Here is a 25,613-nt window from a genome sequence, read left to right as displayed (position 1 = left end):
CGGTGGAGGGATGAGCTCCTGTCTTTTTGTCTGTCATATCAGTTCGGGTGCTAAACCCAATTCAGCCAGCTAGCTCCTGGGTCTCAGTGACACTGTTCGACTCCTAGACTTACCTAGAAAGCTAAGCATTCTTTGTCTTTGACTTACAACGGAGTTGATGCATGGTGATTGAGAGTCTGCCGCACGTAGAAAACATCTTGAGCGTGCTTGGGTACTTTGAAGACGTCCAAGACCAGAATTGCGCCACCATTGCGTGCCTAATTCTACGTCGTCGCTATTCTGTCCAAGCTTTCTTTGGAGAGCTGTCCTTTGCCCCTCCATCGCGAGGCTCCAGCTCCTCAATATCCAGTACTTGCTACATGCAGCGCTTTGCGTAGACCGCAAATATGCCTTGCCTTTCTCAATGCCTGGCTATGGTCCTGGTGGCTGCTACAGCTGCTTTGGCATCCCCGTCAGTCAACGTGGGAATGAACGCAGCGTTCTCTCGTGCTCCATATTTGCTTGAACTTCTGTAAGCTTATACTATTTCTGGTGAGCTACCTATGATATTGCTTCTGACATCTAATAGAGAAACTGCCGCTGAGGAAAACTCAACAGCATACTTCCCTCTGCTTGACAGGATTGCTGGTGGTCACTTTCAATCAGCCAACTCAGATGCAGAGCTATACGACCGTTTCCTCGAGGTTCTTCAGCAAGATGGGCACATAACTAAACCAGAAGCCCTCTCAACTTTCAAGCTTGCTCTTTCACTACGCGCTGCCGCACCAAGAATAGAAGCACATTACCAATACTACACTACAGCTGTCGATTCAGTATCCAAAGGAGACACCAACGAGGATTGCTCGACATGGGCATTGCTTGATAGCAAGAAATACTGCTCAGAAACTCTCGATAAAGCCGTGGAAGGTGATCTCTCCGCAAGGTAAGCTGTTTCGGTTGCTTTGGACATCACGACCCTAACCCGAGAATAGGCAAGCCAACCTGTTGCCGTTTGATCGAGTCCTGGGGCTTGGAAAGGATGTCATTCTCTATGCGGACCCAACATCTGCCTCTTTCGGCCCCTTCCACGTTGCGCTCTCCAAAGCTGCCAAGCAGGGAGATATGTCATATAGACTGCGATATCGTCGAAGTGCAGGGGCTCCCCATACTTCTTTGTCTGTGAGCGGCTATGGTGTGAAGCTGGACCTGAAGAGAACTGACTACATCGTTATTGATGATCGTGAAGCCAGCCAGGAAAGCAAACAGAAACCTGCCGCAGCCGACGTCGATCTTGACACAGATGAAGAGGTTGCTGATTTGAAGCCTCTCTCAACGTCCGAGCTAGCATCTTTAGGCCTGAAGACTGCTTCGTTCATTCTAAATAGTGAAAATGCTCTCGATGCTTTAGTCAAATCGACCCAGGATTTCCCCAAGTTCTCAGCATCAATTGCCACTCATGAAGTCGCAAAGGAGTTTGCTGCAGAGCAGGAGAAAAATGTTGCTGCCGGTATTCCCAGTGGCATCAACTTTCTCTGGATGAATGGTGTCCAGCTTATTGAGCGTCAAATTGAGCCATTTACCCTCATTGAGATGATTCGCCGTGAGCGCAAGCTGATCGACGGGGTCCGTGATCTTGGTTTCAATGGTCAACAGGCTAATTCACTTCTTGGACATTCTGAAGTTGCCAGTTCCAAGGCTGAGGATGAACCACCCAGGTTCGACTGGACAGATCGATTGGAGGATGGCAAAGCGCTCTTGTGGTTGAATAACCTCGAGAAGGACGCTCGATACCAGAAGCTCCCAAGCGATTTGACAGCAGTATGTAAGAAGATTACCTCTTGAGATCATACCACTAACGACCTCATAGCTCCTTCAGCGTACATATCCTGGACAACTTCCGCAGGTGGCTCTTAACCTCTTCCACATTGTGGCACCAGTTGACTTCACCAATATTGAGGATGGGCGAGCATTTGGTCAACTAGCCCAGTTCATGCAACGCGGTGTCACCTTGAGGTTCGGCATACTCCCCTTGGCCACTACGCCTGCTTCTGCTGCTCAGGCCAAGGTTGTTTATCATTTGATGGAAACATATGGATTCGAGTCCCTCATTGCTTATCTCCAAGAGAGTGAAGAGGGGCCAGAGGGTGCAGCCAACAAGAAGGCTTTCACCAGGGCTATTGATGGACGAGAAACACTACCCGGAGCCACCAAAATGACATTGGCTGAGATTCTCGAAGCCGAGACTTATAGGCAGAAGGTGAAAGCAAGCAAGGCTTGGGCTAGCCGACTCAATGCTGACACTGCCGTGCGTCCTGTCTTTGTAAATGGTTTGGCTATTCCACGTGAGAAGTCGTGGGTTCAGGCCATGGGTCAGCGATTAACCGAGGATCAACAAGCAATCCAAAAGGCTGTGTACTTTGGACAAATTGAAGAGGGGACGCCTGTTTCAGATCTCTTCCTCCGTAACGCTCTTTCCAAGCGCAACACATACATCTTTCCTGATGATGAGAAGGCCCTTCGCGTTGTTGATGTCAACAAGCTTCATAAGGACTTTGCGGGACTGTTCAACAACATTGCCGTCCTTCACTCAGACTCGAAGGCTTCCAAAGAAAGCTGGGCTGTGCTCACAGTCGTCGCCGACCTTGCAGCCGATGACGGGCAAGATCTTCTTCTTGCTGCCCTTGAATTCAAGCGAAAGAATCCTGGCGTTCGGCTTGACCTTGTTCACAACCCGCCGTCATCCGCAGAAGCTCATGCCATCAATGGCGCTTTCAAGCTTAACGAAGGCAAGCTTGCTGAGATGAAGAGTAAGGATGATCTGAAAGCCATTCTTGAGGCGTCCTGGACAGCTGAAGATGATGGCCTTAGTACTGCGCTTGCCGACTTCCTCTCTGCTTCAAACATTCTACCTGGAACAAAGGGACTACTCCTCAACGGCCGAGTCGTCGGTCCCCTGCCGTCCGATGTGTCTTTCAAGGAGGACGATTTGCAGCAGCTCTTGGAATTTGAGCAGCGAAACAGGATCCTTCCTGTTTATGCTGCGATCAAGGACCTTGGCTTCGAAGATAAGCTTTCGGATCCCATTGCAGCCGCCAAGCTCACCTCGATCACGGCACTCTCTACTATTTCTGATCTCCCTCAAGGCATCTTCGAGTCGGCCCCGTCCATTCGAAGCTCCATGTACAATACTTGGAACTCAACTCATAGTGCTATTGAAGTCGGCAACCCCGAAACTGCAAGTGTTCATATCGCTGGTCTCCTGAATCCTACCAGTGAGCAAGGTCAGAGATGGGCACCCATTCTCAAGGTCTTGTCTGAGCTCGATGGAGTGTATCTGAAGCTTTTTATGAACCCGAAGGAAGTAGTCGGAGAACTCCCCATTACACGATTCTTCCGTTACGTACTTGACTCAAAGCCTTCTTTTGATCAGGCTGGCCATGTTCAGAGCCCTAAGGCGACTTTCAAAGGCCTTCCTTCTGAGGCTCTGTTAACAGCAGGCATGGATGTACCTCCGGCTTGGCTAGTGGCTGCTAAAGAATCTGTACAGGACCTGGACAACATCAAGCTGAGCTCTGTCAAAGCCGACATCGATGTGGTTTACGAGCTGGAGAATATCTTGATTGAAGGTCACTCCAGGGATGGCAAGCGAGGTGCACCAAGAGGTGCACAATTGACCCTGGCGACGGAAAAGGATCCCCTTATCACAGATACCATAGTCATGGCCAATCTGGGCTACTTCCAGTTTAAGGCAAACCCTGGTTTCTACAATATTCAACTCAAGCAAGGCCGAACGTCGAAAATCTTCACCATCGAGAGTGTCGGTGCTCACGGATATGCTCCTGTTCCCGGAGACGAAGGCACGGAAATCGCCCTCATGGATTTCAAGGGTACGACCCTATATCCTCGTCTCAACCGCAAGCCAGGAATGGAAGAAGTCGATGTACTGGAATCTCCAGATAGTGAAGACAGCGGAATTGTTGCTAAGGGCCTCAAGTTTGCCGAAAGTCTTCTTGGAGGGGCCAAGTCGCCCAAGGAGATTTCGTCCGAAGAACATGCTGAAATCAACATCTTCAGTGTTGCCAGTGGTCACTTATACGAGCGCATGCTCAACATCATGATGGTATCGGTTATGCGCAACACCAAGCACACCGTCAAGTTCTGGTTCATTGAGCAGTTCTTATCGCCCTCGTTCAAGGAATTCATTCCTCATATGGCTGCTGAGTATGGTTTCAAGTACGAGATGGTTACTTACAAGTGGCCTCACTGGCTTCGCCAACAAAAAGAGAAGCAGCGTGAGATCTGGGGGTACAAGATCCTGTTCCTTGATGTATTGTTTCCGCTTTCCCTGGACAAGGTCATCTTTGTCGATGCTGATCAAATCGTTCGCACTGATATGATTGACCTTGTGAACCATGACCTAGAGGGTGCTCCGTACGGTTTCACACCCATGTGCGACTCGCGCACTGAAATGGAAGGCTTCAGATTCTGGAAACAGGGCTACTGGGCGAACTATCTTCGTGGGCTACCGTACCATATCTCAGCCCTCTACGTTGTTGACCTTAACCGGTTCCGCCAGCTGGCAGCAGGAGACCGCCTTCGACAGCAGTACCACGCACTCTCAGCTGACCCTAACAGCTTGTCCAATCTGGACCAGGACCTGCCAAACAACATGCAATTCACAATCCCAATCCACAGTCTTCCTCAAGAGTGGCTCTGGTGTGAGACGTGGTGCAGCGACGAGAGTCTGGCCCAGGCGCGCACCATTGACTTGTGTAACAACCCTCAGACAAAGGAGCCCAAACTCGATCGCGCAAGGAGGCAGGTCCCAGAATGGACTGTCTACGATGAGGAGATTGCGGCGCTGGATCGTCGTCGCAAGGGTATTGAAGGTAAGGATGAGAAGAACGCGAAGAGCAGGACGATGGAGGAGGAAGTGCATACAAAGGACGAGCTTTGAGGAAATCTTGGCTTATACCCATTTGACTCGGGTAAATTTAGAATTGCACATATCTCGATAGATCTGATCTATTCACAATCTACTAGAGTCATTCAATTATTCTCCATCTTCAGCCACGGACCTCTGATATGTGTTTCGACAGAATCGATGCCCAATTATGCCATCTCAAATCTTCAGTCAGAGGATCTGTGGCAGACAAAAGACGTATCACTAGTAACAGTCTTTAGCACAATCAAATATCCTAACTTCTTGAAATCTGTATCTCAAGACCGAAATTTCATGCTGAAGTGTCTTTGTCTTGTCGATGCAGCCACCATCCAAATGCAAGCCTTATCAGCAGCGAAGCCACCTACGTCAGCCCATCATCTATCTTTTGTGGTGGTTGAACCCTTAAGTCAGAAGATTGCACATCACATGCCACTGATGACATATTGCCTCTCCTTCGTTCTCAAAGGGTACAAGTGTACCCAGTCCAGGTACTTCGTAAAATTAATGGTGATGTTGGCATTATAGGGTAGGTAGGTGTAAATTTATTTAATATGCAAAAATAAAAAGGATTATATGGTTTTGAGGTTATAGTAATGCTAAGACTCACATGTATTCTGGGATCCTCTAGATTGCTGTCCATTACCCTTCACCACTAAACAGGGGGTTGGGCGTTGGATTATTACCATGGGTTACCCTTCTTACTAGCCTCCCCCTTACTTGGGTAATGTGGCCAAGCTGTACATCGACGAGTCATCACATCAAAGCTGAATACCCAAATTGTCATATCTGTTCCTTATTTTAGACCATGCTTCGCCTCGCTATTGCTGTAGTGCGTATATGTACGCAAAAGTCCTCCCTAAATACAACTAACACCACTGTACAAATCCACATGCCCCTTACATGCTCCTGACAATGCTTACCCTGCCGTGCTAAACATGGAACCGTACTAGCATTCGAATAAATTCAGGCCGCCCTCTATGTTGAGTAGAAGCATGAAGACCAAAGCCGGGCCTACCCGGCCCATGGACGTTGTCGATAAATGCAGAGTCTGTACCAGGGGCCGGGGTCAGGAAGATCTGTCCAAGTCGTAGTCATGCCATCCCATTCCTTAACGCCACGTGTATGTTGTTGCAGGTATATCGTGTCTATTCCCAATTCCAAAATCCCGGAGCCTCGTACACCACGGAGAGGTTATATCTCTCTTCCAAATAAATAAAAGCAGACAAGCTCGTTATGCTCAGCGCCATCATGTGAGCCCCAAGTCACGGGTGTCACAAATGTTTTGTTAAATCCATGAGCCTCAGGTCTGAAATAGAGGCCAGCGTGAAGAATGAAAAGTGGCGGGTATCACAAATGCCGTTTAATCAAGACACCACGCTCCGTAGATCCTTTACCAAGTTGCAACATCGAGAATCGAAAACATCAAGAGAGGGAAATGCATTATGCTTGTTGCTCAAGGCTGGCTCGTCTCGCGTTCTTCTCGGATCGAAGCCATCGACGAGGCCTGCCCGACGCCCAACATCGATGAATGGCTTAGTGGTGGCATTCCGGCCGATGATTTGACCCCTGTTGCTGAAGGGGCACCGCTGGGTGCTGATGTTCCATTTTCTATCTTTTGCTTCGTGAGTTGGGCTGGGTTTATGCCGCTCTCACCCTTAGGTGTTTGCGCTTTGGAGTTGTCGGCTGACAATTCTTTATGCAGTGGTGACGAGGGAGAGTTGGACTTCTTGCTTCGAGCATCGCCATTTGCTGTGTTAGCCCCGCGTGAAGAATTGCGTGGAGAAACCCGACCAGTCTGATGAAAATGTTAATGAATGTCACAATTGATAGAAGATAGAAGAGGCGTACTTGTTTGGCCCACCGGAGACCACAGCTGTTACAAAGATCCCTTTGACCACTGGGTCCTCTTCGCCATTCGGGCGTGTTTCTCGTGTGGCAGTTGGCGCAGTCTCGCACGACATTGCCCACGCCCTTTCTTCGCTTACGCTTTTTCTTGCTGGACAGCAGGCCGCCAAGTTCCTCAGCAAGAATACGGTTAACCTTTTCCATCTGCCGCAACTCGAATTGCCAGCTAGAGCATTTCGTCGTTCTCAATTCATCAAAAATGTTGTCCTCTGAGGCCAAAGCAGCGTCTTGGCTACCGGGGGCTAACGCACCACCGGCAGGCTGTGAAATATGGCCCGTGGCATGGTTTTCGGTGCCGTTACTGGATCTCGGGGTTGCGGCGAGAGATCTGGAACCGGTGCTAGCGGGAGCCAGGTTACGTGATGATGCCTTGAGAAGCTTCGTCTGGGCAAGCAAGAACGATGGCTTTTGGCCCTCAGAGGCGTCACCCGGGTACAAAGTCGTCTGGGCTTGCAACACTTGGCCCCTACGGTTCTGGACCTCGTGTTTGCATGTGACAATTTTTCCACGCCTCGCCTTTTCCAGCGTTCGCCCAAACTCAAGCCGTGATTCTTTTCGCATAAGATCCTGTATACTGGTTCCTACCAGGCTATCAGGCTGAAGGTCAAGGAGAGATCGGATATTCGAAGAGACGTATAAGAACAGACCCGATGTCGAGAGCTTCGTCCAGAGCTCGCTGTCACCAATACCACCATTCGCTTCAAGATTGCGGCGACTTAGAGCAAACACTGGTCGCTTGCGGCCTACCAAAATAATGCACTTTCGACCCTTTCCTTGTTCGACAAACAGTGAACCATGGCTTTCGAACCAAGTGTAACCACTGTGCTTTCTGCGTATTCGGAATACAATGTTGACAGGGTTTCCGGTTGTTGTGTCCTTCAACTCGCGTGTAACAGGAACGATATCAGATGGATGACACACTGTTGAAAGTGAGTTGCCAACCAAATCCGCAGCCTCATACTCTAGGACCTTCTTGCAAGACGGAGAGAGATATAGGAAGAGACCCTTGAGCGAGAGAACGTGAACCACATCGTCGGTATTCTCGAGGAGCATCTTATCCCATGATTGCTTGTGCCAGTCAGAGGTGAGACCCTTGGGGCTGAACTGCTGCAACAGGGTGGAAACATCGTCAACGCCTAACGTCTGACCGTTATCGGGCTCCCACTGGCTGGATTGCGGTGGTGTCCAGATGTATTGGCCAATATCGCTGTGTTTGTAGTTCACCTTTACACCACCGAGGTCTTGATTCGATGCGATCGCGTCGGGGCATTCAACAAGGTCGATCTGGAAGCCAATGAAGTATCTGATTTCATCAGTGTCCCACGGGATGGGGATCATAGTAAGAAGGTTGAGGAAAGGCTTTCCACCCTTTCGATAATTAATAAGACTCTGTTGAACCTCCCTGCCTTCGTGAACCATCTTCTTTAAATTGTAGACGGCTCCATCATCAACGAACTCCCGCTTGGAGCCCGCCTCGACTTTGCCATCTGGGGCCTGCAGAAAGCGGCAGTTCTGGCCGACAATCTCATGACGACTATAACCGGTAAGGTTTTGGAAGTTGTCGGAAACGTATATAATAGGGCAATCGTTCATGGAGACATCGCAGACGACAAAGGCGCAGGACATGTCGACAGCGCCGAGTTGTATGCGCGGGTTCTTACGGGTAGCGACTAACCACAGAGCCTTGAGCATATCAAATCCACTCTTTGAGTATATCGTCTTTTCCTTTGAGTCCCTCGGGGCATCGCCAGTTGATGGGGTCGTAGCAACTGAAGTGCTGGTCGGATGAGTAACGGTTGAAGAGGACATGGCTCCGTGTGAGTGTTGCTGTGGAGGTGAAACAACAGAACCGGAGGCAATTGAGACTTGGCGAGAAAGTGCAGGTAAGTTTTGGTTGCTATCTCCAGCATTCATGTTGTTGAAAGTTTGATGGTTCATCATACTGTCGCCTGAATCCTCTATGGTATCCATGGCGTTGTTGGTGGGAGCAGGTATCGGGGTTGTCGTGGGAGGGTTGGATTGGTTTATATTCATAGAGCCGGCATCTGGAGAAAGATCCATGGAGAAGTCGTTACCAACCGGAACTTGAGGGGTCAGTTGGCCTTGGGGGAACTGGCTCATGGACGGTGAGTAGAGGTTCATTGATGAGGCGTTGCCGGCCATCTGTGCTCCAACGCTCATACTAGCAAAGGTAGAGGGCATCATAGAACTCATCATATCAGGGGATATGGTCGAATAGTCATTAGAGTCGGATGTCATATAATTGCCCATTTGGTCCATGCCGATGGAGGTATTAATGGTGGGAAATCCCCCTCCCATGGGTGGTTGGTTAAATTGGTACGAGTTGAGGTCGGCGTTATCGGTTCCGAAGGTCATCATGTCACCGTTGCCGACTGAAGACATCCGCCTTTGCCCTTGCTGCTGCTGCTGCTGATTCACCTGGAACTGACCCATAGGGGTAGTGAAGGCTTGGGGCATGCTCTGTCGGCGGTATAGCTTGTCTTGGTTATCGCGCACAATGTCGTCGAGGGAATCTCCTCCCTGATAGAAGGTTGGGTCGTTCATATTGTGCTGCATGTGGTTCTGCTGGTTCTGCTGCATTCGAGGTTGTTGGAACTGCTGAGGTGGTTGCTGCTGCTGATGGGGAGAGTAGTAGCCATCCATAGCGACAGCATCTGGCTGGACGGCCTAGCCAGGCGCTCGAGGGAAGTGGTGAGCGGGTGTTGTCCCGTACGTATCGCGCGAAGTCTGACAGGTGGTGTCCTGATTCGACTACCGAGGCGTCGGAAAGGTTGGCGACCTGATTAGGAGACCCTAGCTGCAGCGGAACAAGAAGTGAAGACTGGTGACAAACGCAACAATATGACGAGGTGAGAGAAGTCGCAATATGGTAGAACCGTGGTGGGTCGAGATGGGTTATGTCAAGTCGAGCCGGGTCGGGTCGATGGTTTGACGTGGTAAATCAGGCCGGAGAGATCAAGCGACCGAGCGAAGAGAGGGACAGGGTATGGATAATCGCAGATGGCAAATGCGCGGGGGTGGATATTTCGTGCTTGGTCGAATTTGTACTTTTCGGGATTGGACTATGGCTCAAAAATCGGCGATGGAAAGCTCGGAAATGCGAGAAATTTGCGGTCAGGAGAAGAGGCGTGAGAAAAACAGATTCTACGTTCGAGGCTGGATCGCATCAAAGTCGAGGGGGGAAGATTCGCTATGTCGTTTGAAGGGGAAAACGAGAGGGATGGAGAAGTAGAGGATGGTATGGCAGAAGAAGAATGGGAATGCGTGAGAAAGCAGATGCCCTGGGCTGGGCTGGGCCGGGCTGCTTTGGGTGTGTGTGGGTGGGGGAAAGTACCTACCTTGTCTTGCCTTACCTTCCACGCCATGCCATGCCATGCCATGCCACGCCTACCTAGGCCAGGCAAGAGCAGGCAGTCAAAGGTGGGATTGGATTAGATTGGATGGATGGATCATGGTGTGGCTAGTGTGGCTAGTGTGGGAAGCAAGACAGGCCGAAGGATAACGGGCTACTGCACTTCTGCTAATTGAAGCTGGAGATTGAGGACTACAAGCTCAAGAAAGAGACTGGTGACTTCCGCTTTCTGCGGCTCGGTCGAACCCTTTCAAGATTCCCATGTGTAGGTGCTGCAAGAAGCAAATCAAAAATCTGCTGCGCAAACTCAAGGGTGAGGTAGTACTTCCCAGATACAGAGGTAGGTACCCATCTCAAGACTTTACCCTACCGAGGGTAGCGCGCAGCACTGTACTGCACCCTACTGTACAGAGGACTGTAGGGACTCATTCATGTGGGGTGAGGAGGAGGGACTTGAGCTTGCTCGTTGATTGAGAGGCGCCAGGAGTAACTCCGGTGCAAGAGGCTTGCGCATTGCCCAGTAGAGGCTAGGCTTGAGTGAGAGCCGGGAATGATTTAACATCAGATGGTGACTCTGAGTAAATCAAAGTATTACAATAACGTTAGGTATTTAACAGAAGCCGATAGAAAACCACATTAATAGAAAGATATAACTTGATCTCATCATTACCTTAAAACATTTCCCGAATAAGGAAAGAAGTAGCTCGAAGATACAGTCACATAAAAATATCTATCCACTATGACTACTAACCTAGGTACCTAACTTCGGGTTTACTGGAGGGGATCCTTGGGGCTTTTGGGCTGGGACGGGAAGACCCTGTGCTTCGCTTCTGTCCAGGCTGCACAACAATTTATCCATTCTCAGGTTGCTTTCTTTGTACATGTCCTGTGCCTGTCAAGTCCAGAGATCATCTCCGTTTTGGGAAATGTCCAGTTTTTGCATTGAAACACACAGTCAATCAAAATCACTATCGAGATCTGAAATCTAGTACAAAAAACGCATCTTCCTCATCAGAAAAAAAAGTCGTGCAAGCAAGTCCCTAGAGATGTAATACCCTGCATGAGAATGTCTCGAATTCGCTAGCACACCCGCCGTTCCTTGCAGGCCAGAAAAAGTAAGACCAAAGTGCGAGCAAGCATTCATCATTCAGATGGAGGGTATATACAGTATTCAATATTCAACACGCCCCCCCTCCATGTGGCTTTGCTCTCACCTCGAGGTACCCGTCAACCCTGTCGCCATCATCAACTTTGTTTTAAGTGCCAATGCTCACAAGTCTGTCATTTTGAAATGCTATTTGCTCTGCTGATGGCGACAGAGTTAAGTAACCTTTATCACTCTGAATAGGTACCAAGGTAGGGCAGTACATTGACTCAATTCGCCCTCCTTATCGTACTATTGCGAATCGTGGCTGAATCAATCAATACTCACTTGTCAAGCCAGAGACAAATCTTAGAGTATAGCCGATGTCAAGAAAGGGCCTCAACCATCCTGCGTGCGAGTAAAGACATTCATTCCATGTCTCCCTCAGCCCATCTAGCCTTGAGACTTCTCACAGGATACATTGTTTCACCATCATTCAGCCATGGGAAGGAAATCGGTGTGGTTATTTGAGTCATAATTCCGTACGCTACAAAACTCGTCATCTATATATATGACAGACCGACTGACTGACTGACTGACTGACTGCCTTGCCGCTGCTGACCAAAACCCTCGCGACAAGGTACTAACCAGTTATCAATAACCTAACTCGTAAACTCTAATGATTTTGCAAAAAAAAAGGCGCCATGCGGTCTTGAGGATATAGACTGCCTAAACAAAATGCCCTCTCATTTTTACCCCGACGCCTAGGACCGTCGTCCTCTGTTTCTCTTCTTCCATGTTCGGGACATGGCATTTGTTGGACGCTGATTCGAACCCGATCCACTTCGCCCGAATGAAGCGCAATTCCACGTCACGTCGATGCCACCATTGCTTTATGGATTCGCCTGTTGGAATTGCCTGACCCCTAAACGGGTTCCAGGCCCATGGCTGGCATCTTGTAGCGTTCATCATCTAAAGACAGGCCGCTACATCTCTCCAGAAATGGCCTATAGGGCCATCTCGATACCCGGCGACAGTCGGCTGGGTGATATGAACCAGTCTGCCTTCATTTGACTTTTGAAAGGGTGGCAAGACTCAGCCCATCTGCGAGCCTCCTCCTAGTTGAAGAATCCCATAATGGTTCGCTGTGCCTCAGGAGAAAATTGCTGCAGAAGGGGCGTAGGGTCAACGCCGGTCGACGTCAGAAATCCCTTAGTTGCTAGTGCTACCCGGTTGGCAGTCTGTCCCACGAGGGTCTCTGCCTCGAGAGCCTGGGCGATATACACGAAGATTTTGCCCGCTTGGTTCGCCACAGCTGGATGTCGTCTACAAGTTCAAAGCGTTAGCATGAGCACACCAACATCCTGGTAGTATGTTGAGGGTGGAGAGTACTTACTGGTCAATCAGCTCCGCAAGGTATGCATAAGCATAAGGTGCCGCTTCCTCATCGTTGGTCACGGGTAGAGTCTCTACCCATTGCGTAATCACGTTTTGCACGTCTCCGACTGTGCTTGCATTATAGTGGAGAATCTTGGCGATAGCTGCGCATGCATTCTCAGTCGCGTAGACATTGTCCTCATTACGGGCGTCAGGAACCTGAGTGACCTGGAACAAGAAGGGGACTGAGCCTCCCAAGAACTGCGCCCACGGTGCTCCACCTCGGTGCGCCGCGACTCCGATGCCGTAAGCTGCCGCCTGGCGAATAGCCGGCGAAGGATCACGGCAACCATCGATGAGCGGTTGGGTGATGTAGTTGGCATATCGTGTGCTCTCAGGACCGCAGTACTCAAGGACATCATCCATGATGCAGAGTCCCCACTGGCGTTGGGTGGGATCGTTTGAGGTAAGGAAGCCCTCGTATGTGGACATCAATCGCTCCCAGGCAGGCAAGAACGCAGCACCGTGGTTCTTGAAAATAGCATGGAAAGCCTTGTTCATATCCGAAAGCAGGGTCTGGTCGTCCTCGATAGCCATCAGAGTATCCTCAGCCTCATCTTCCACGTCCTCTGCAGTGGCTCCCTCCTTGTCCTCCAGACGTTGGGCGACACGGTCCTTGTAGTCCTCAATAGCAGAATGTACCGAGTCGATGAATCGGCTGAGATGCTCTGTAGAAAGACAATCCTTTCCAATGACCTCAACAGATTCATAGAAGCATTGGTACATCTCAGCAAGTGTGTCGATGGCAGGCTCAGCAGTCAAGACCTCGAGGAGCTTGTCGACAGTCGCGCTCCACAGACCACGGAGCTCGTTGGACTGAGGGCCGTAGGCCTTCTTGTAGGAGCTCAACAGCTGAGGAACAAGCTTGGCAGAGATATATCGAACAGGATCGTGGAAGAAGAATGCAAGACCAGGCAAAGCGATCTTCTCCATGATCTCCGCTACATAGGGAGCAAAAGAAGCCTCAAGGACTTGGGCGTAGACGACCAGGAGCTCAATGGCCATGTGCTTGTCATCCATGGTGCTTGTCTTGATACCAATCATCTTGCCCTTGAGGGGAACAAGTTCCCATCCCTCCTCGTTCTGCATCTGCTCAACCTGGTCATCATCGTCCAGCAGTTGGATATCGGCCTTGGCAACAGCAAGCTCCAGCAGAGGAGGCATGACGTTGTGAAGAAATGGAAGGAAGTCGGAACCGAGAACACGACACATGCGGCCCCAGCAGTGCATGAGGTATTGAGCTTGAGGGTCGTCTGCATCAGTAATGTTGGCCTGAATGTTGGCCAGAAGGTTGACAAGAGTCATGGCATCCTGACCAAGACGCTCCTTTCCAACGGCCAGAGCGATCAATGTGGCGCACTCCATGGCCTTGGCACGCAGAAGTCGGTACTCCTTCTCGCTCTGGTTCTGGAGAACATTAACAAGAAGAGGCATGAGGGTATCGTAGTATTTCGAGAAGGCAGCTTCAGCGGCGTCGGCGATAGTGGCGATTGTTGACAGAGCTTGCTCCTGGACATATCGTTTTTCATTTTGAAGGAGCTGGAAAAGATGTGAGAGGAGCTCGTCCAGATATGGCTCCAGAGTGGCCTTCTCGGCCTCCTCGCAGAAGTTAACAAGAGCAGCAGCTGCGTGAGACTTGACACGACCCTCGGGCGAGTCGAGGACAGGAATGATTGCCTTGAGAACTCGGTCGTAGTAGTCGGTCTGCATCTTGGGGGCAAAATCAGTGCTCATCTGACCAAGAGCGTTGCAGCCAGCCCATCGAACTCGAGGATGAGGATCTCGGAGAGCGGGAACCACTAGATCTAGCACTTGGCTAAGCTCGCCAATCATCAGATCACGGCAGCCCTCGGAGATGGCAGAGATGGCCATCAGAGCAGCATGTCGATCCCTCCAAGCCATGGAAGTCATCATACGAGGAAGCCAGTTGAAAGTAGGGGCCAGAATGGTCTGTCCTCCAAGCTTGTTCGCAAGTCGGTCCATGGTTGCTCGCCAGCAACGTGGTTCTGGTCACTCTCGTCCTGGTCAAACTGCAAGGTGAGTTAGTTGCATGAATTGCGCGTCTCCATTCTCTGAGAACTCACGTCGTCGGATGCCATCCATTCGGAAGCATCATCGTCATCCTCGCCTAGATCCGTCATGAGACTCAAGCACTGGGTGATCATGTCGTTTGTGTAGGAGGGGTCCTTTCGGCACACAGAGGGGGCGTAATCGGCAAATGTAGCCATGAGCTCGAGAGCGTTTTGACGGCAGATGTTTTCGAGCTCCTTGTCCTGAATCACCGAGATGCTGAATTGGACAAGGTTCTGGAAGAGAGGCTTGAACATTTTGGGAGCGGACTCGGCGAGATCGATGAGAGCAAGGAGCGCCTTGCTGAGGTCGTCGGAATCCTGAGAATCCTTGATCGGGGGTAGAATGTTGAGGACATCGGGAATAAGGGCGTAGTACTTAGCCTGTCCCTTCTTACTAATAGTCCTGAAGAATGAAGCAAAAGCCTCCATAGCCGCAAGACGGACCTATAGCTGCGGTTAGCAGAGCCATGATATGCAATGTGGGACAGAAAAGTCTGCCCCGCGGGAGGGGTGCTGTACCATGACGGCCTCGTCCTTGAAGCCCTTCTGGAAAGCTTGAAGAACAGCCTCCTCATGCTGCTTCTCGATGATGGCAGGAGTGGTAGCGAAGACTCGGAATGCATTCTCTCGCTTCTCGGGTTCGGGAGCTTGGCTAAGCTGGAAAAGAGCGCCAAGCAGTTCGGGCCAAATATCGCCTATTGCAGGAGTTGTTAACCAAGGTCCAGGATACGGAGGGTTACTCCAGGGCTTCGAAAAGCTTACCATTCTCCGTGTATTGTCTGGCAAGCTCGGCAACAGCATCACTAATTTTGTTGCGAACGAGGCGTTCAGACTCGGCGGCAAGGGTCTCGAGAATCTTTTGTCGAATGACGGCGGCTTGGTCCTTGGTCAAAGAGATGAACAGATCCATGCTCTCTCCGGCCTCATTCTTGCGGGTTTTTGAAGCAATTCGGCGGAAGATTACAGCGGAAAAAGATCGTGTCGCATTGTCGCCAGCAGCTTGAATCTGTTCCGCCAGTCCCATCAACAGGACCTCAGGTCGGGTGGCAGTCCAGTTGTTCTGCAGGTGCTCCTCGGCTTGTGATCTTATACTGTTGTCGGGGGACTGCAGAGCTTGCAGGAGCTGTGAAAGCTCTGCGTGGATGTCGGGCGGGAGCAGAGACATTGTTGTTGGAGGGTTGCTGATGGTGATGTCCACCAGCAGACGACAAAGAAGTTTGGGTCTCAGTCGGAGGATGTGGACAAGAGTAGCGATAATGAAGTACTACTTGAAGAAGAAGTGTGAAAAAGCTACGAGCCGTCGAGGTTCGTTGGCTTTAATCGGCCGTGGCTTCACTTTAAGGGACGAGATTTCCAAAGATCCCAAATGGTGTGAAAGAAAGAAGAGAGGGACTGAATGGGAGCAGAAAGTGAAGTGGGGGAGGGGAAGCCTAAAGTTGAGGGTCGCGAATAAGTACTGTGCGGGCGAGTCTTTGCAGGCGAGGTACTTGGGGACAGACTTGAGCCCAAAAGAAAAAAAAAACAAAGGGTGCGCGGTGACCAGGTCGTGGCTAGTGTGTTTTTTCCTGTAAGGTAAGGAAGGTATTGTTTATTTTTTTTCCTTTTCTGCCAGGCTGCAATCAAGACATACCTAGGACAGACAACTGACTTTATATAGGTTGAGTTTAAGAAATGACCTCAAAAGCTTCTGATGGAAACTGGTCTGTACTTATAAAGTTAATATTCAACTGTTGTGTCTATGGACGGCGCATGATATAAACCTAGATTAATTTATAGAGACTCTGAAGTCATGAAAGAATATTTGACGCCAGATGGACGCAGAGAACGCCTCTTTGATCGCCCAGCACCGTAGACAAAGAAGTTAAGATGAACCAAACAGCAATTGGCCAGGCAGCCCTTGAATCTCAATTCCTCTTGTTTCCATCGGATTTATTGATTTACGTTGTTTGTTTTAGCAGCCGTCCACGCTGTGCCCCACCACACCGCCAGAACGGCTGGCTTCCATCAGATATGCACAATGAAATCTTCTTTCTTGTCATGATGCATTGCGGCTGCAGCCAATTAGCCAACCATTTCTTTAACCTATCAACGTGACACGAAACATTTTCTCTGGCCTGATTAGCTTTGGGTTTGGGTATTTGATAAGCCGCAGGAGATAATGGTGAATACTGAAGTTTGTTCCTGAATAACTTCCATTCAGGTCGATCGTTTGATGGACTTGAGATCCAATACACTCACCAACTGACAATTTGAAATGCCAACTGTAGCAGCTTAAATTCTTATAAGGTCATTGACTCAAGCTTTCCAAGTAGTAACAACACTTTTGTATTGCTGACTTCCATAATTAGACCCATCGGCTTGATCTTATACACAAGTCGAAGTCGTACAAAGATCTTGGATAACGAATGTTTCGAGATTCAATATGATGATATTTACCAGCAAGGCATTTATAAAACCCCTCGCAAGTTTCCTATTGCCCTTTGTTCATGTTACCTGTGCGTATCAGAACTTAGTTTGGTTACGTATCACGAACTGCAGGACCAGGGAGTTCCTTGAAGACATCCGCATTTTCTAGTCGAGTCTAGTGAGCGATGATCATCTTTGGCCGTAGAAGCTTCCGCCATAGCTCTGCCGGATCATTGTGAGGATGGATGGATGCATGCATGAACATGGTTGGGTGCTGGAATGGATTATCTGATATTGGTGTAAATCAATTCCTAAATAGTACTCACAGCTGCATGAGAGATCGAATGCCGAAGTATAGGATTGCATCTATTTAGTGGTAGTTTCTTCCACCTTCTCAGGGTCGGGTTACTTCTCCATCAGTAAGTTTTACGCTGAAGATTGAGCTCCCGTCCCCGACTCATCCATCGCGGGGCACTCCACCATCGCCCGCTCGCCCACCTTTACTTTAGACGGCCTATGTCATCATGCAAAACGTTCCCCCGCCCACTCATGGCTTTGGATTGTAACCTCGTGCCCCTCGCAGACAAGTCTCATCTCCAGACCAACCTCCGCAGCAAGAGGCCGAAAAAACCATTCCACTTCATCTATCGATCGCCTCGTCCTTGGCAAATAAATGTTTTCTGATCTTTTGTATCCTGATTCTTAGTTTGTGACTCTAACTCTAACCACTTTCCAATATTGGACTTGAATATCGAGATCCATTCAACTCGAACCATTCTCTTATCCTACCTGCGCCCCGCGTCCACTCCCACGTCTTGTCTCGTCTCGCCTCGTCTCGCCTTCGCCCATCTCTGTGCACACTACCATTTCATCTTTGCAATTGTCGCGACAAAACATTCGCCATTATCTTCTCATCTGTCTCTCAATTTCAATACATACTGCGCTCTTTTGTTCGCCCAAGTCGTGTTGAACCATCACTTGTTGCCAAACCGATCTATCAAATCTCAACATCAGTCAATTCATCACCTGGTTAAATCGAAACGATTCCACCATGGACCCCTCACCGAGCTCAACCTCCCGCGAGCTCAAGGACACTCGCGCAACCAGCTCGACCAGCCTCAACAGTGCTGCTTCGGGCTCTTCGTCTACTCATAAGCCACCTACTCTTTCTCAGCGATCTCCTTCTGTATCTATATCCGCTGGTTCTGGCCCAAGCTCCATATCCGCCCACCGCGCAAGCTTCGCTGAGGGCTTGCGCAATGCGCCCTCATCCCCACGCTCTCAACGGCACCCTTCTTTTACACAGGCCGCTCTCCAGGAGTTGTTGAACCATCCTCCTGCAGGAAACAAGCATGCCAACCCCAGATTTGCCGGCCGTGATTGGCGCGATGTAGCTATTGGAGAGCTTGTATCTCCCGATGATGTCAAATGGGTTGAGTTCGATAGCAGCGTCGAGGAAGCTACCAAGGTGAGACTGAAACTCTGAATGTCACTCAATATAGGCCCCAATATGCGCCTTCAATAACCGAATAGCCATGCTAATTATGACTCGCAGCTCCTCCTCAAGAGCCCTACCAACGTTGTTCTGGTCCGCGAGGATCCCTCCACTCATATCGCCGTTTCCACATTCGATTATACCGATTTGAACGCATACCTACTCGTTGTCGTTGGTCTCGCCAAACCCGAAGAAGATCAGGTTGAACTATTCAATTCGATTCTGGCCAAGGCTCAGGAGGGTGGCCAGATTCCTCTGCGAGACGTCTTCCCTCTTTTCCGCAAGGAAACACTCATCACGTTGCCTGGTGACGAAAAGCTCGCACAGGCTATTCAAATTCTCGGCAGTGGCATCCATCGTCTGCTGGTGACAACTACTAGCGGCGAGGTGGTTGGTATCGCAAGCCAACTTCGAATTGTCGAGTTTTTCTGGAACGAGGGTGTCAACTTCCCTTCTATCGATCGACTTTACCCTACTTTGCTGCGTGATCTGGGTGTTGGGGCCAAGGAGATTGTTTCTGTCAAGTGAGTTTCTATACAATCTCAAAATGATAAGTATTAACAAGTCATAGCTCCGATTCGCCCTTATCTGAAGCACTGACGCTTATGAACAATGAAGGCCTTACAAGCGTTGCTGTTGTTGATAACGGTATGAATGTGGTGGGCAATATCTCGACCAAGGACGTCCGCCACTTAACCAAGAGTTCCAACGCCCATTTACTCAATTCGTCATGCATGAACTTCATTTCTGTAATTCTCAACGAGCGAGGAGTTGAACACGGACGCGACGTCTTTCCCGTATTCTACGTGAACCCCTACTCGACTCTGGCCCATACCGTTGCCAAGCTCGTTGCTACTCGATCGCATCGAATGTGGGTGGTTGAATCGGCGTCACCATCCCCTTCAGCTCCTGCAACACCTTTAATGGGACCCCAATCTTTCACGACCGCCGGTCCTCCACCTCCTGCGGCGCCCGTATCGGCGCCTGCACCCCCATCGCCTGTCCCGACTGCAGCAGTACCTGCTTCTCCAGTCCCTACAGCTGCTGTGCCCGCATCCGCCATGGCCGGGGCTCGTCTTTCAGGAAGACTTACTGGTGTTATCTCGTTAACTGATGTCCTCAACATGTTTGCGAAATCGACTGGTTTGCACCCTTCCGACCCCAACGAACAGCGAGCGAGACGAAGACGAAGCTCAAGCAGCTCGGTGCGACCAAGCCTGGACTCATCTCGAGCTAGTATCGATTTCCGAAGGTGATGGCAATGGAGCTTAGCTATGGATATCATTATGCAAGTCTTGCCAGGGAAGATGCCAAGTATGGTTGTCATTTCCTTTCAAAGCACTGTCTGCTCATAATTCCGAAAGAGAAAAAAAGAAACAGGCTATATCAAAGGTACAATAAGTTAGTTCAATGGAACAGGGGCAGCTTCGGATTATTTAAACTTGCGAATCAGGCAGTATTCGCAAACTTCTTGTTGATGCATATGTATTCCAATTGTTGAGCATAAGCAGGATTCAAGATTTCCATTCTCACTTTATCTAGGGCCTGGTTATTCAGAGGGATGGATGCATCTGGCACATATGAACTTAGGATGGACACAATGTGAGAAGCAGAGATAGAAATTTGGCAAATCTTTGCTCTATCGCAAGTCGCTAAATGCTGTGAAGTGATGATGGTAAACACAATATCTCCGGTTTCGCTTCAAAGACTTGATCTTTGTCGTGCTACTGTCGTACCGAGTATATTGAGTATTCAGCCACTTGGATCGACGTTTGGGGTGGCAACGGACACGTGAGTTACAGGACCCTTATGCCACATATGTCGTGATCTGATTGGCTAGGAACATGCCATCCCGGATCCCGGAAAGCCACCCATAGGTAGCCTCAGTTCATGGTGAATTGACTCATCATTCATCTCATCTCGTCCATTCTTCGTCAATGGTTTAACGTTCGTATTTCCTTGTTCCCTATATTCGGATCCTTGTTCTTGACTCGAGTCTTTGCGCAACTTTTCTTTATTATATTCTTTGTTCTCTGTCTTTGATTCGCATCCTACTTAACACGGCCTTGATTGGGTTCACACTTCTCCCTTCTTGTGACCTCATGATATTCTGGTAGCTCGATCTCCGCACTTGATCTCACTCGGCTTCATCAAGCGGCAAAATCTGACGCATTGGATTTGACCTTTGAATCATCCCAGACTGTGTTTGGCTATTTCGAGTTCCCTTTTCTATTATACTACGCGACGTCCGTTTTTGTTTCAGCTCATTCTGGGTCTTGCTTCTGCGGCGATTCTAGATACTCAGTTGTGGCAAATCGCTTTCTCAATACGTTCTTGGCTTTACCATTTTCTTCGGTCCCAGCAAATTGCAATTACAACTTTGGATAATTCACTTTAACGGCACTGTTGGTCAATACTTGGAAAACACTCCAGCAATACTCTCACGTCTCGGATTGGCATTGAGCAGCTCACCAACTTCATCTACAACCACCAACTCGCATCTATGTGCGTAGTCGCTCTTGATGGTTATTATGGCATCTCCAACGGCAAACTCAACAGACGATCCTCTTCACGAGCCGCCGGGTAGCAGTAAGCCTGCAAATAATGTTGCACATGACGGTAGACTCAAGCTTGGTGACTTTACCAAGCTGAATTCGAACAGCCTTACGGACTGGGCCTCCCCCAAGAATGCAAAGGCTTTCGATTCAACCCCGTCCCTTGGAAACTTCAAACGGCTCTTCCAGCAAATCCGTATCAATGACAATGAATCATCCCAACACCAGCGAGAGCCATTGGCTTCTTCAAAGGTACAGCCGATCACGATATTGAAGCGACCTTCTGTACCGCACTCCACCAACAGTGCAGACAGTATTCCCAGATCCTCGGTTGGGCCTAAACATTCCCATGAAAATAACCATGAGCAAGCATGTCTTGCCACCTCAAGGCAACCGGACCACAGCCTTGAGGCCCATATTGAATCTGACGGGATGGCAAGCGAACTCCATAAGAAGCGAACTGGAAAGGCTCTTCGAATTAAGGAGACTGTTCTGAAGGAAGACATGTTTGAAGAAGAGGAGAATGAATCCCTCCAATCAACCCGGCCCAACTTCGATCCCATTACCGACTCAGAGGCTGGATGCGGTTCTGACACTGATGTGCTACCTGCCACGTCTTACTCAACTGCTGCCTCAACACCACCAAGCTCAAGCGAGTCTCCGCTTAAGCATTTTGACGAAACCAAAAAGAGCAAGAAAAGTTCAAATTCGGGCAAGGGCAAATCGCATTCCAGAGATAGCTCTGAACCCAATATAGTGGTCTTGGGTGGCATTCAATCGGACCATGTCAGACATATCATCTCATATCAGCATTTCAAGTATGGCCCCCTTACTGAGATTCACAGTAGCGTGCAGACCACGGTGGTCAAGCATGAGGGCCTCATGAGAAAGCTCGTCCATGAGCGGGTCATAGACTCTATGATCTGCAAAGATTATCCAACCATCGCAGAAAATGGAATTCATGTCTTTGTCGACATGTCCAACATCATCATTGGTTTCCAAAAGGCCCTAAGAGCCAAATTTGGTTTGCCGGAGTCTTCGCGCTTTGTCCCGCTCCCACAAATGAACCTTGCTTTCTTTCACGAACTTCTCACTCGCGATCGATACGCGGAATGGCTCAACGTTGGCTGTTCTGTGCGTCCCAACCGCAACGAGCCTTCTTTTGTCCAAGAACTCAAGGATCTTGGCTACCGCGTCGACCTTCGCAGTCGTCGTCCTGAGCAATCTGGTGCTGATGACCACAACACATTCGAAGCCGGCGGCTTCCGTTATGTCGAAGACATGGTTGACGAAACCCTCCAAATTAGAATCAGCGAGTCTGTTATGCAGTATTTCGAGGAGCCCGGCACGCTTGTCATCGCTACTGGTGATGCTCGGCCGGCCAAGTATTCGGACGGCTTCCTGACACAAGCCCAACGCGCTCTGAAAATGGGCTGGAGCGTTGAGGTTGTTTCCTGGAAAGCCAGTCTTTCTTCTACTTGGACTACTCTTTTGAGGGGCCAGAGCATCGGCTCCCGATTCCGCATCATCGAACTCGACCAGTTTCTTGACGAACTTTGGATCTGCTAAACTCATCCCGTCGCGCCTCCTGCTGAAATACGCAGGGCCGCTTGATGGGAGCCTGATGGGTGCGTGTTTAACGATCTTGGTCCCAGAACGGATCTTTTGAGATATCCCCATCATTTGAGGTAACTGATCTTCAGCTTGCTATGACTTCTGGACGATGTGAGATCTGATGCCTTATTTTCTTTTTCTTTTTACCTTCCTACGGAGAAGCAAAGATTTTGCATGTTCATCTCCTCGTCTGCTGTATTGGGTCTTTATCCTAATATCGCTGGTGGTCTACATCTAACGACCACTCTCTCCATATTGCGTCCCAAACCTTGTTGTTACATTCTATTTAACAATATACTTGTCATTCATGGCGAGCAAACTATTTCTTAAGTTTTTTCATGCATTTGCCAGCCTTAGACAAGTTGGCTGAGGTCTCGAGCTGCACTGCAGCAACTGTGGAAGTCGAATCTGCTTGATGAGGGGAAAAGCTCTTGGGCCAATAACTGCGATGGTACAAAGATTCATATTCTGTTATGCTTTATGCATTAGGGGCAAATTATTGGGCTAGCAAGGAGTGCAATGGGTATAGTCTTTCATGATTAACGAAGTCATCGACGCGAGGCGGAGGATTTGGAGGCAATCACACTCTCTGATTTATTTAGGCAATTCAGCAACGTTGTTTCTTGAGCTCGATCGTATTCTGAACTTGAAGTCATGTTGCAGGGTCCAGATATGCTGAGATTAAGTCACTCATTCATTGTTACTTCATCATCAAACTAAATTCAAGTTCAAATTGTATAACGGATATTTCAATTCGAATAACAAATACAAAGTGTAATTCTTTTCTCATCTCTAAAAGAGCAGCCATAAAGCGAGGTGATGTGATGAGGTAGTTGGAACTTGAATAGAAAAGTAGACAAACCTCCAACATACCTCCCAAGATGATAGGCTCGTACAGCCTTGCAACGGCCACCTGATAATCGGCATCCACAACCCTCAAGCAATAACAATAAACCATTAAACATCATAGAAAAAAAATAAGTCGAGCGTTATCTCGGAGTAAAACGTGACCGCAAACCATTCAAATATTTGAAGGTCTAACTGACATGACAAATCGGGGAGCCATTCCCTAGTTAGAAGACGACGGGTCCTTGTTGGAAACTGATTCCTGGCCTTCGATACCCCACCATTGCTCGGCCATGAAAGTTGCGGCTTCGGCCTTCTTCCAGGGATCGTTGAAGGCAGAGAAGAGGATTAAGTCTCCCATGTGGCTGGAGAATGCCTGCTTGATAGAGTCAAGAGCAGCCTTCTGTTGGCTCATACCTGGAACAGCCTTGCCGTTGCTGTTTCCCTTGGTAGGCCAGCCAGTCTCGCAAATGACGATGCGCTTGTCGCCAGAAATCTTGGATCGAAGGTCTTCAACAGTGTTGGAGAGCCACTGGCCAGCTTCATCAGCAGAAGTGTTGGCATCGAAGAAGGCGTGAGCGTTGATAGCACAGTAGTCACTTTCGTTGCAAAGTTCAGGGTTGGCATTGGCAGCAATAAAAGTATCAACTGTGACAACGGGGCCTTGGTAGCCTGCGGCACGAAGGATCTCACGAGCCTGCTTGACAGCGGCGATGACCTTTGCTGGGCTGGCAGCTCCGTTGTTGACAAGTTCATTGCCAACGCTGATGGTGTCAACAACGTCCCAGTCGTCAATTGCACTGATGATGGTCTTGGCCTCAGTTTGAACGTCGTCAATGTTCCAGATGCCGAGGAACAGCTTCAAGCCGCTACCCTTGGCGCATGAGTAGACATTGGCGACCTGGTCACAGTCGGTGCCATAGATACGAAGGACTGAAAAATCAGCTGCGAGCTGCGTAATATCGTGCTGGATCTCGTCCTTGGATTTGCACTGGTGATCGCCTCGGTAGGGGGCATATGCGACACCAGGGAGCTTAGAACCGGATGAACTGCCACCGCTACCAGATCCGCAAGTGCCTGTTGAGCTACAGGAACCGTCAGGCTTGCCGTTCTTAGGTGGCTTGGGGCTATCAGGAACAGGAGCTGTAGTTCCTGGGTAAGTTGCAGTTCCTGTAGGAGTGACAGGGGTAGCAGGAGCGATAGTTGCGGTGTAGGTAGAGGCCGAAGTCAGAGTAATAGTCGTGACGCTACAATATTATTAGTCAAAACCACGGTTTCGTGTCACAAGAAAGGCATACGGTTCTCGCTTCTCGAGCGGACGGGCTGTTGGGATTGTCAGCTTCGAGTTACAACCTGGTCAGGAGAAGACTCACCAACAGGAACAGCAGCAACAACCGCCGCCATGGCAACCGCCGAAGTGAAGAAACGTTTCATCGACATTTTGTTAAATATTTTATAAAACCGTACGTAGTTTAGTAGTTTGGAGAGTTGTTAGAGAGTGAACGAGCTGCTACAACGAGCTCAAATAGTGGTTTAAAGGTCAGTGATTTGAGAAAATGGGTGTATAAGACGGGACTTAACAACCCGCTATCCAAGAATGAATAGGATTCAGAGGAAAAGAGTGTGTGTAGAACTGAAAAGAAGAATCAAAGAATGACGACTCTTAGGAAGTGATTGTAAGTAGGAAAAGAAAAAAACGACTGTAGGAGTGAATGAATGAAGAAGAAGATGGAGAGACGAGAGCGAAATTGAAGGTGGAGAGGTAAAGTAGAAAAAGAGGAGACGTCAAAACAAGGGAGGAAGGGGCCTCTCTACAATGATAAGCAAAAGAAAACAAGAAGGAACGACACAGTACGGTACGGTAAGACACGTGTTGAGCCTACCGTTTGTAAGTGTTTGAGA

The 25,613-nt window shown here is 49.2% G+C and overlaps 6 protein-coding genes across 6 annotated transcripts; 3 read left to right on the top strand and 3 right to left on the bottom strand.

Annotated features, from left to right (window-relative positions):
• Positions 1-2: 2 nt before the first annotated feature.
• On the top strand, positions 3-5,097 carry FOXG_03728 (uncharacterized protein). The gene is made up of 4 exons (XM_018381569.1): positions 3-511; positions 569-922; positions 972-1,797; positions 1,847-5,097. Exons 1-4 carry the CDS (start codon positions 387-389, stop codon positions 4,934-4,936), a joined length of 4,395 nt encoding a protein of 1,464 aa, XP_018238092.1. The 5' UTR covers positions 3-386; the 3' UTR covers positions 4,937-5,097.
• Positions 5,098-5,451: 354 nt separating this feature from the next.
• Positions 5,452-10,210, bottom strand: FOXG_03727 (uncharacterized protein). The gene is made up of 2 exons (XM_018381568.1): positions 6,773-10,210; positions 5,452-6,719 (listed from the first exon to the last, which is right to left on the bottom strand). The coding sequence occupies exons 1-2, from the start codon at positions 9,491-9,493 to the stop codon at positions 6,378-6,380; spliced, it is 3,063 nt and encodes a 1,020-aa protein (XP_018238091.1). The 5' UTR covers positions 9,494-10,210; the 3' UTR covers positions 5,452-6,377.
• Positions 10,211-12,404: 2,194 nt separating this feature from the next.
• On the bottom strand, positions 12,405-15,960 carry FOXG_03726 (importin subunit beta-3; the record flags this gene model as incomplete). The annotated part of the gene is made up of 6 exons (XM_018381567.1): positions 12,405-12,612; positions 12,683-14,673; positions 14,724-14,753; positions 14,808-15,239; positions 15,315-15,490; positions 15,558-15,960. The coding sequence occupies 6 exons, from the start codon at positions 15,958-15,960 to the stop codon at positions 12,405-12,407; spliced, it is 3,240 nt and encodes a 1,079-aa protein (XP_018238090.1).
• A 1,019-nt stretch (positions 15,961-16,979) lies between these two features.
• Positions 16,980-20,399, top strand: FOXG_03725 (uncharacterized protein). Its single transcript, XM_018381566.1, has 4 exons — positions 16,980-17,081; positions 17,144-18,669; positions 18,757-19,220; positions 19,268-20,399. Exons 2-4 carry the CDS (start codon positions 18,253-18,255, stop codon positions 19,950-19,952), a joined length of 1,566 nt encoding a protein of 521 aa, XP_018238089.1. The 5' UTR covers positions 16,980-17,081; positions 17,144-18,252; the 3' UTR covers positions 19,953-20,399.
• A 204-nt stretch (positions 20,400-20,603) lies between these two features.
• FOXG_03724 (uncharacterized protein) lies at positions 20,604-23,656 on the top strand. Its single transcript, XM_018381565.1, has one exon. The coding sequence runs from the start codon at positions 21,219-21,221 to the stop codon at positions 22,818-22,820; it is 1,602 nt and encodes a 533-aa protein (XP_018238088.1). The 5' UTR covers positions 20,604-21,218; the 3' UTR covers positions 22,821-23,656.
• A 278-nt stretch (positions 23,657-23,934) lies between these two features.
• FOXG_03723 (uncharacterized protein) lies at positions 23,935-25,151 on the bottom strand (the record flags this gene model as incomplete). Its single annotated transcript, XM_018381564.1, has 3 exons — positions 23,935-24,958; positions 25,010-25,034; positions 25,085-25,151. 3 exons carry the CDS (start codon positions 25,149-25,151, stop codon positions 23,935-23,937), a joined length of 1,116 nt encoding a protein of 371 aa, XP_018238087.1.
• Between the last annotated feature and the right edge of the window lie 462 nt (positions 25,152-25,613).

Source organism: Fusarium oxysporum, chromosome 4 (genome assembly GCF_000149955.1).
Source record: "Fusarium oxysporum f. sp. lycopersici 4287 chromosome 4, whole genome shotgun sequence".
Taxonomy (NCBI): domain Eukaryota; kingdom Fungi; phylum Ascomycota; class Sordariomycetes; order Hypocreales; family Nectriaceae; genus Fusarium; species Fusarium oxysporum.
Note: the sequence above shows the minus strand (reverse complement) of the source record. Positions and strands in the feature narration are given on the sequence as shown.

Excerpts from the sequence above, each read along its gene's own strand:
- FOXG_03725 (XM_018381566.1), top strand. The coding sequence starts at position 18,253 with ATGGACCCCTCACCGAGCTCAACCTCCCGCGAGCTCAAGGACACTCGC. Across the intron at positions 18,670-18,756 it reads GCGTCGAGGAAGCTACCAAG|CTCCTCCTCAAGAGCCCTAC; the intron begins GTGAGACTGAAA and ends TATGACTCGCAG. Across the intron at positions 19,221-19,267 it reads AAGGAGATTGTTTCTGTCAA|CTCCGATTCGCCCTTATCTG; the intron begins GTGAGTTTCTAT and ends AACAAGTCATAG.
- FOXG_03727 (XM_018381568.1), bottom strand. The coding sequence starts at position 9,493 with ATGGATGGCTACTACTCTCCCCATCAGCAGCAGCAACCACCTCAGCAG. Across the intron at positions 6,720-6,772 it reads GTCTCCGGTGGGCCAAACAA|ACTGGTCGGGTTTCTCCACG; the intron begins GTACGCCTCTTC and ends CATTTTCATCAG.
- FOXG_03728 (XM_018381569.1), top strand. The coding sequence starts at position 387 with ATGCCTTGCCTTTCTCAATGCCTGGCTATGGTCCTGGTGGCTGCTACA. Across the intron at positions 512-568 it reads CCATATTTGCTTGAACTTCT|AGAAACTGCCGCTGAGGAAA; the intron begins GTAAGCTTATAC and ends GACATCTAATAG. Across the intron at positions 1,798-1,846 it reads TCCCAAGCGATTTGACAGCA|CTCCTTCAGCGTACATATCC; the intron begins GTATGTAAGAAG and ends ACGACCTCATAG.
- FOXG_03724 (XM_018381565.1), top strand. The coding sequence starts at position 21,219 with ATGGTTATTATGGCATCTCCAACGGCAAACTCAACAGACGATCCTCTT.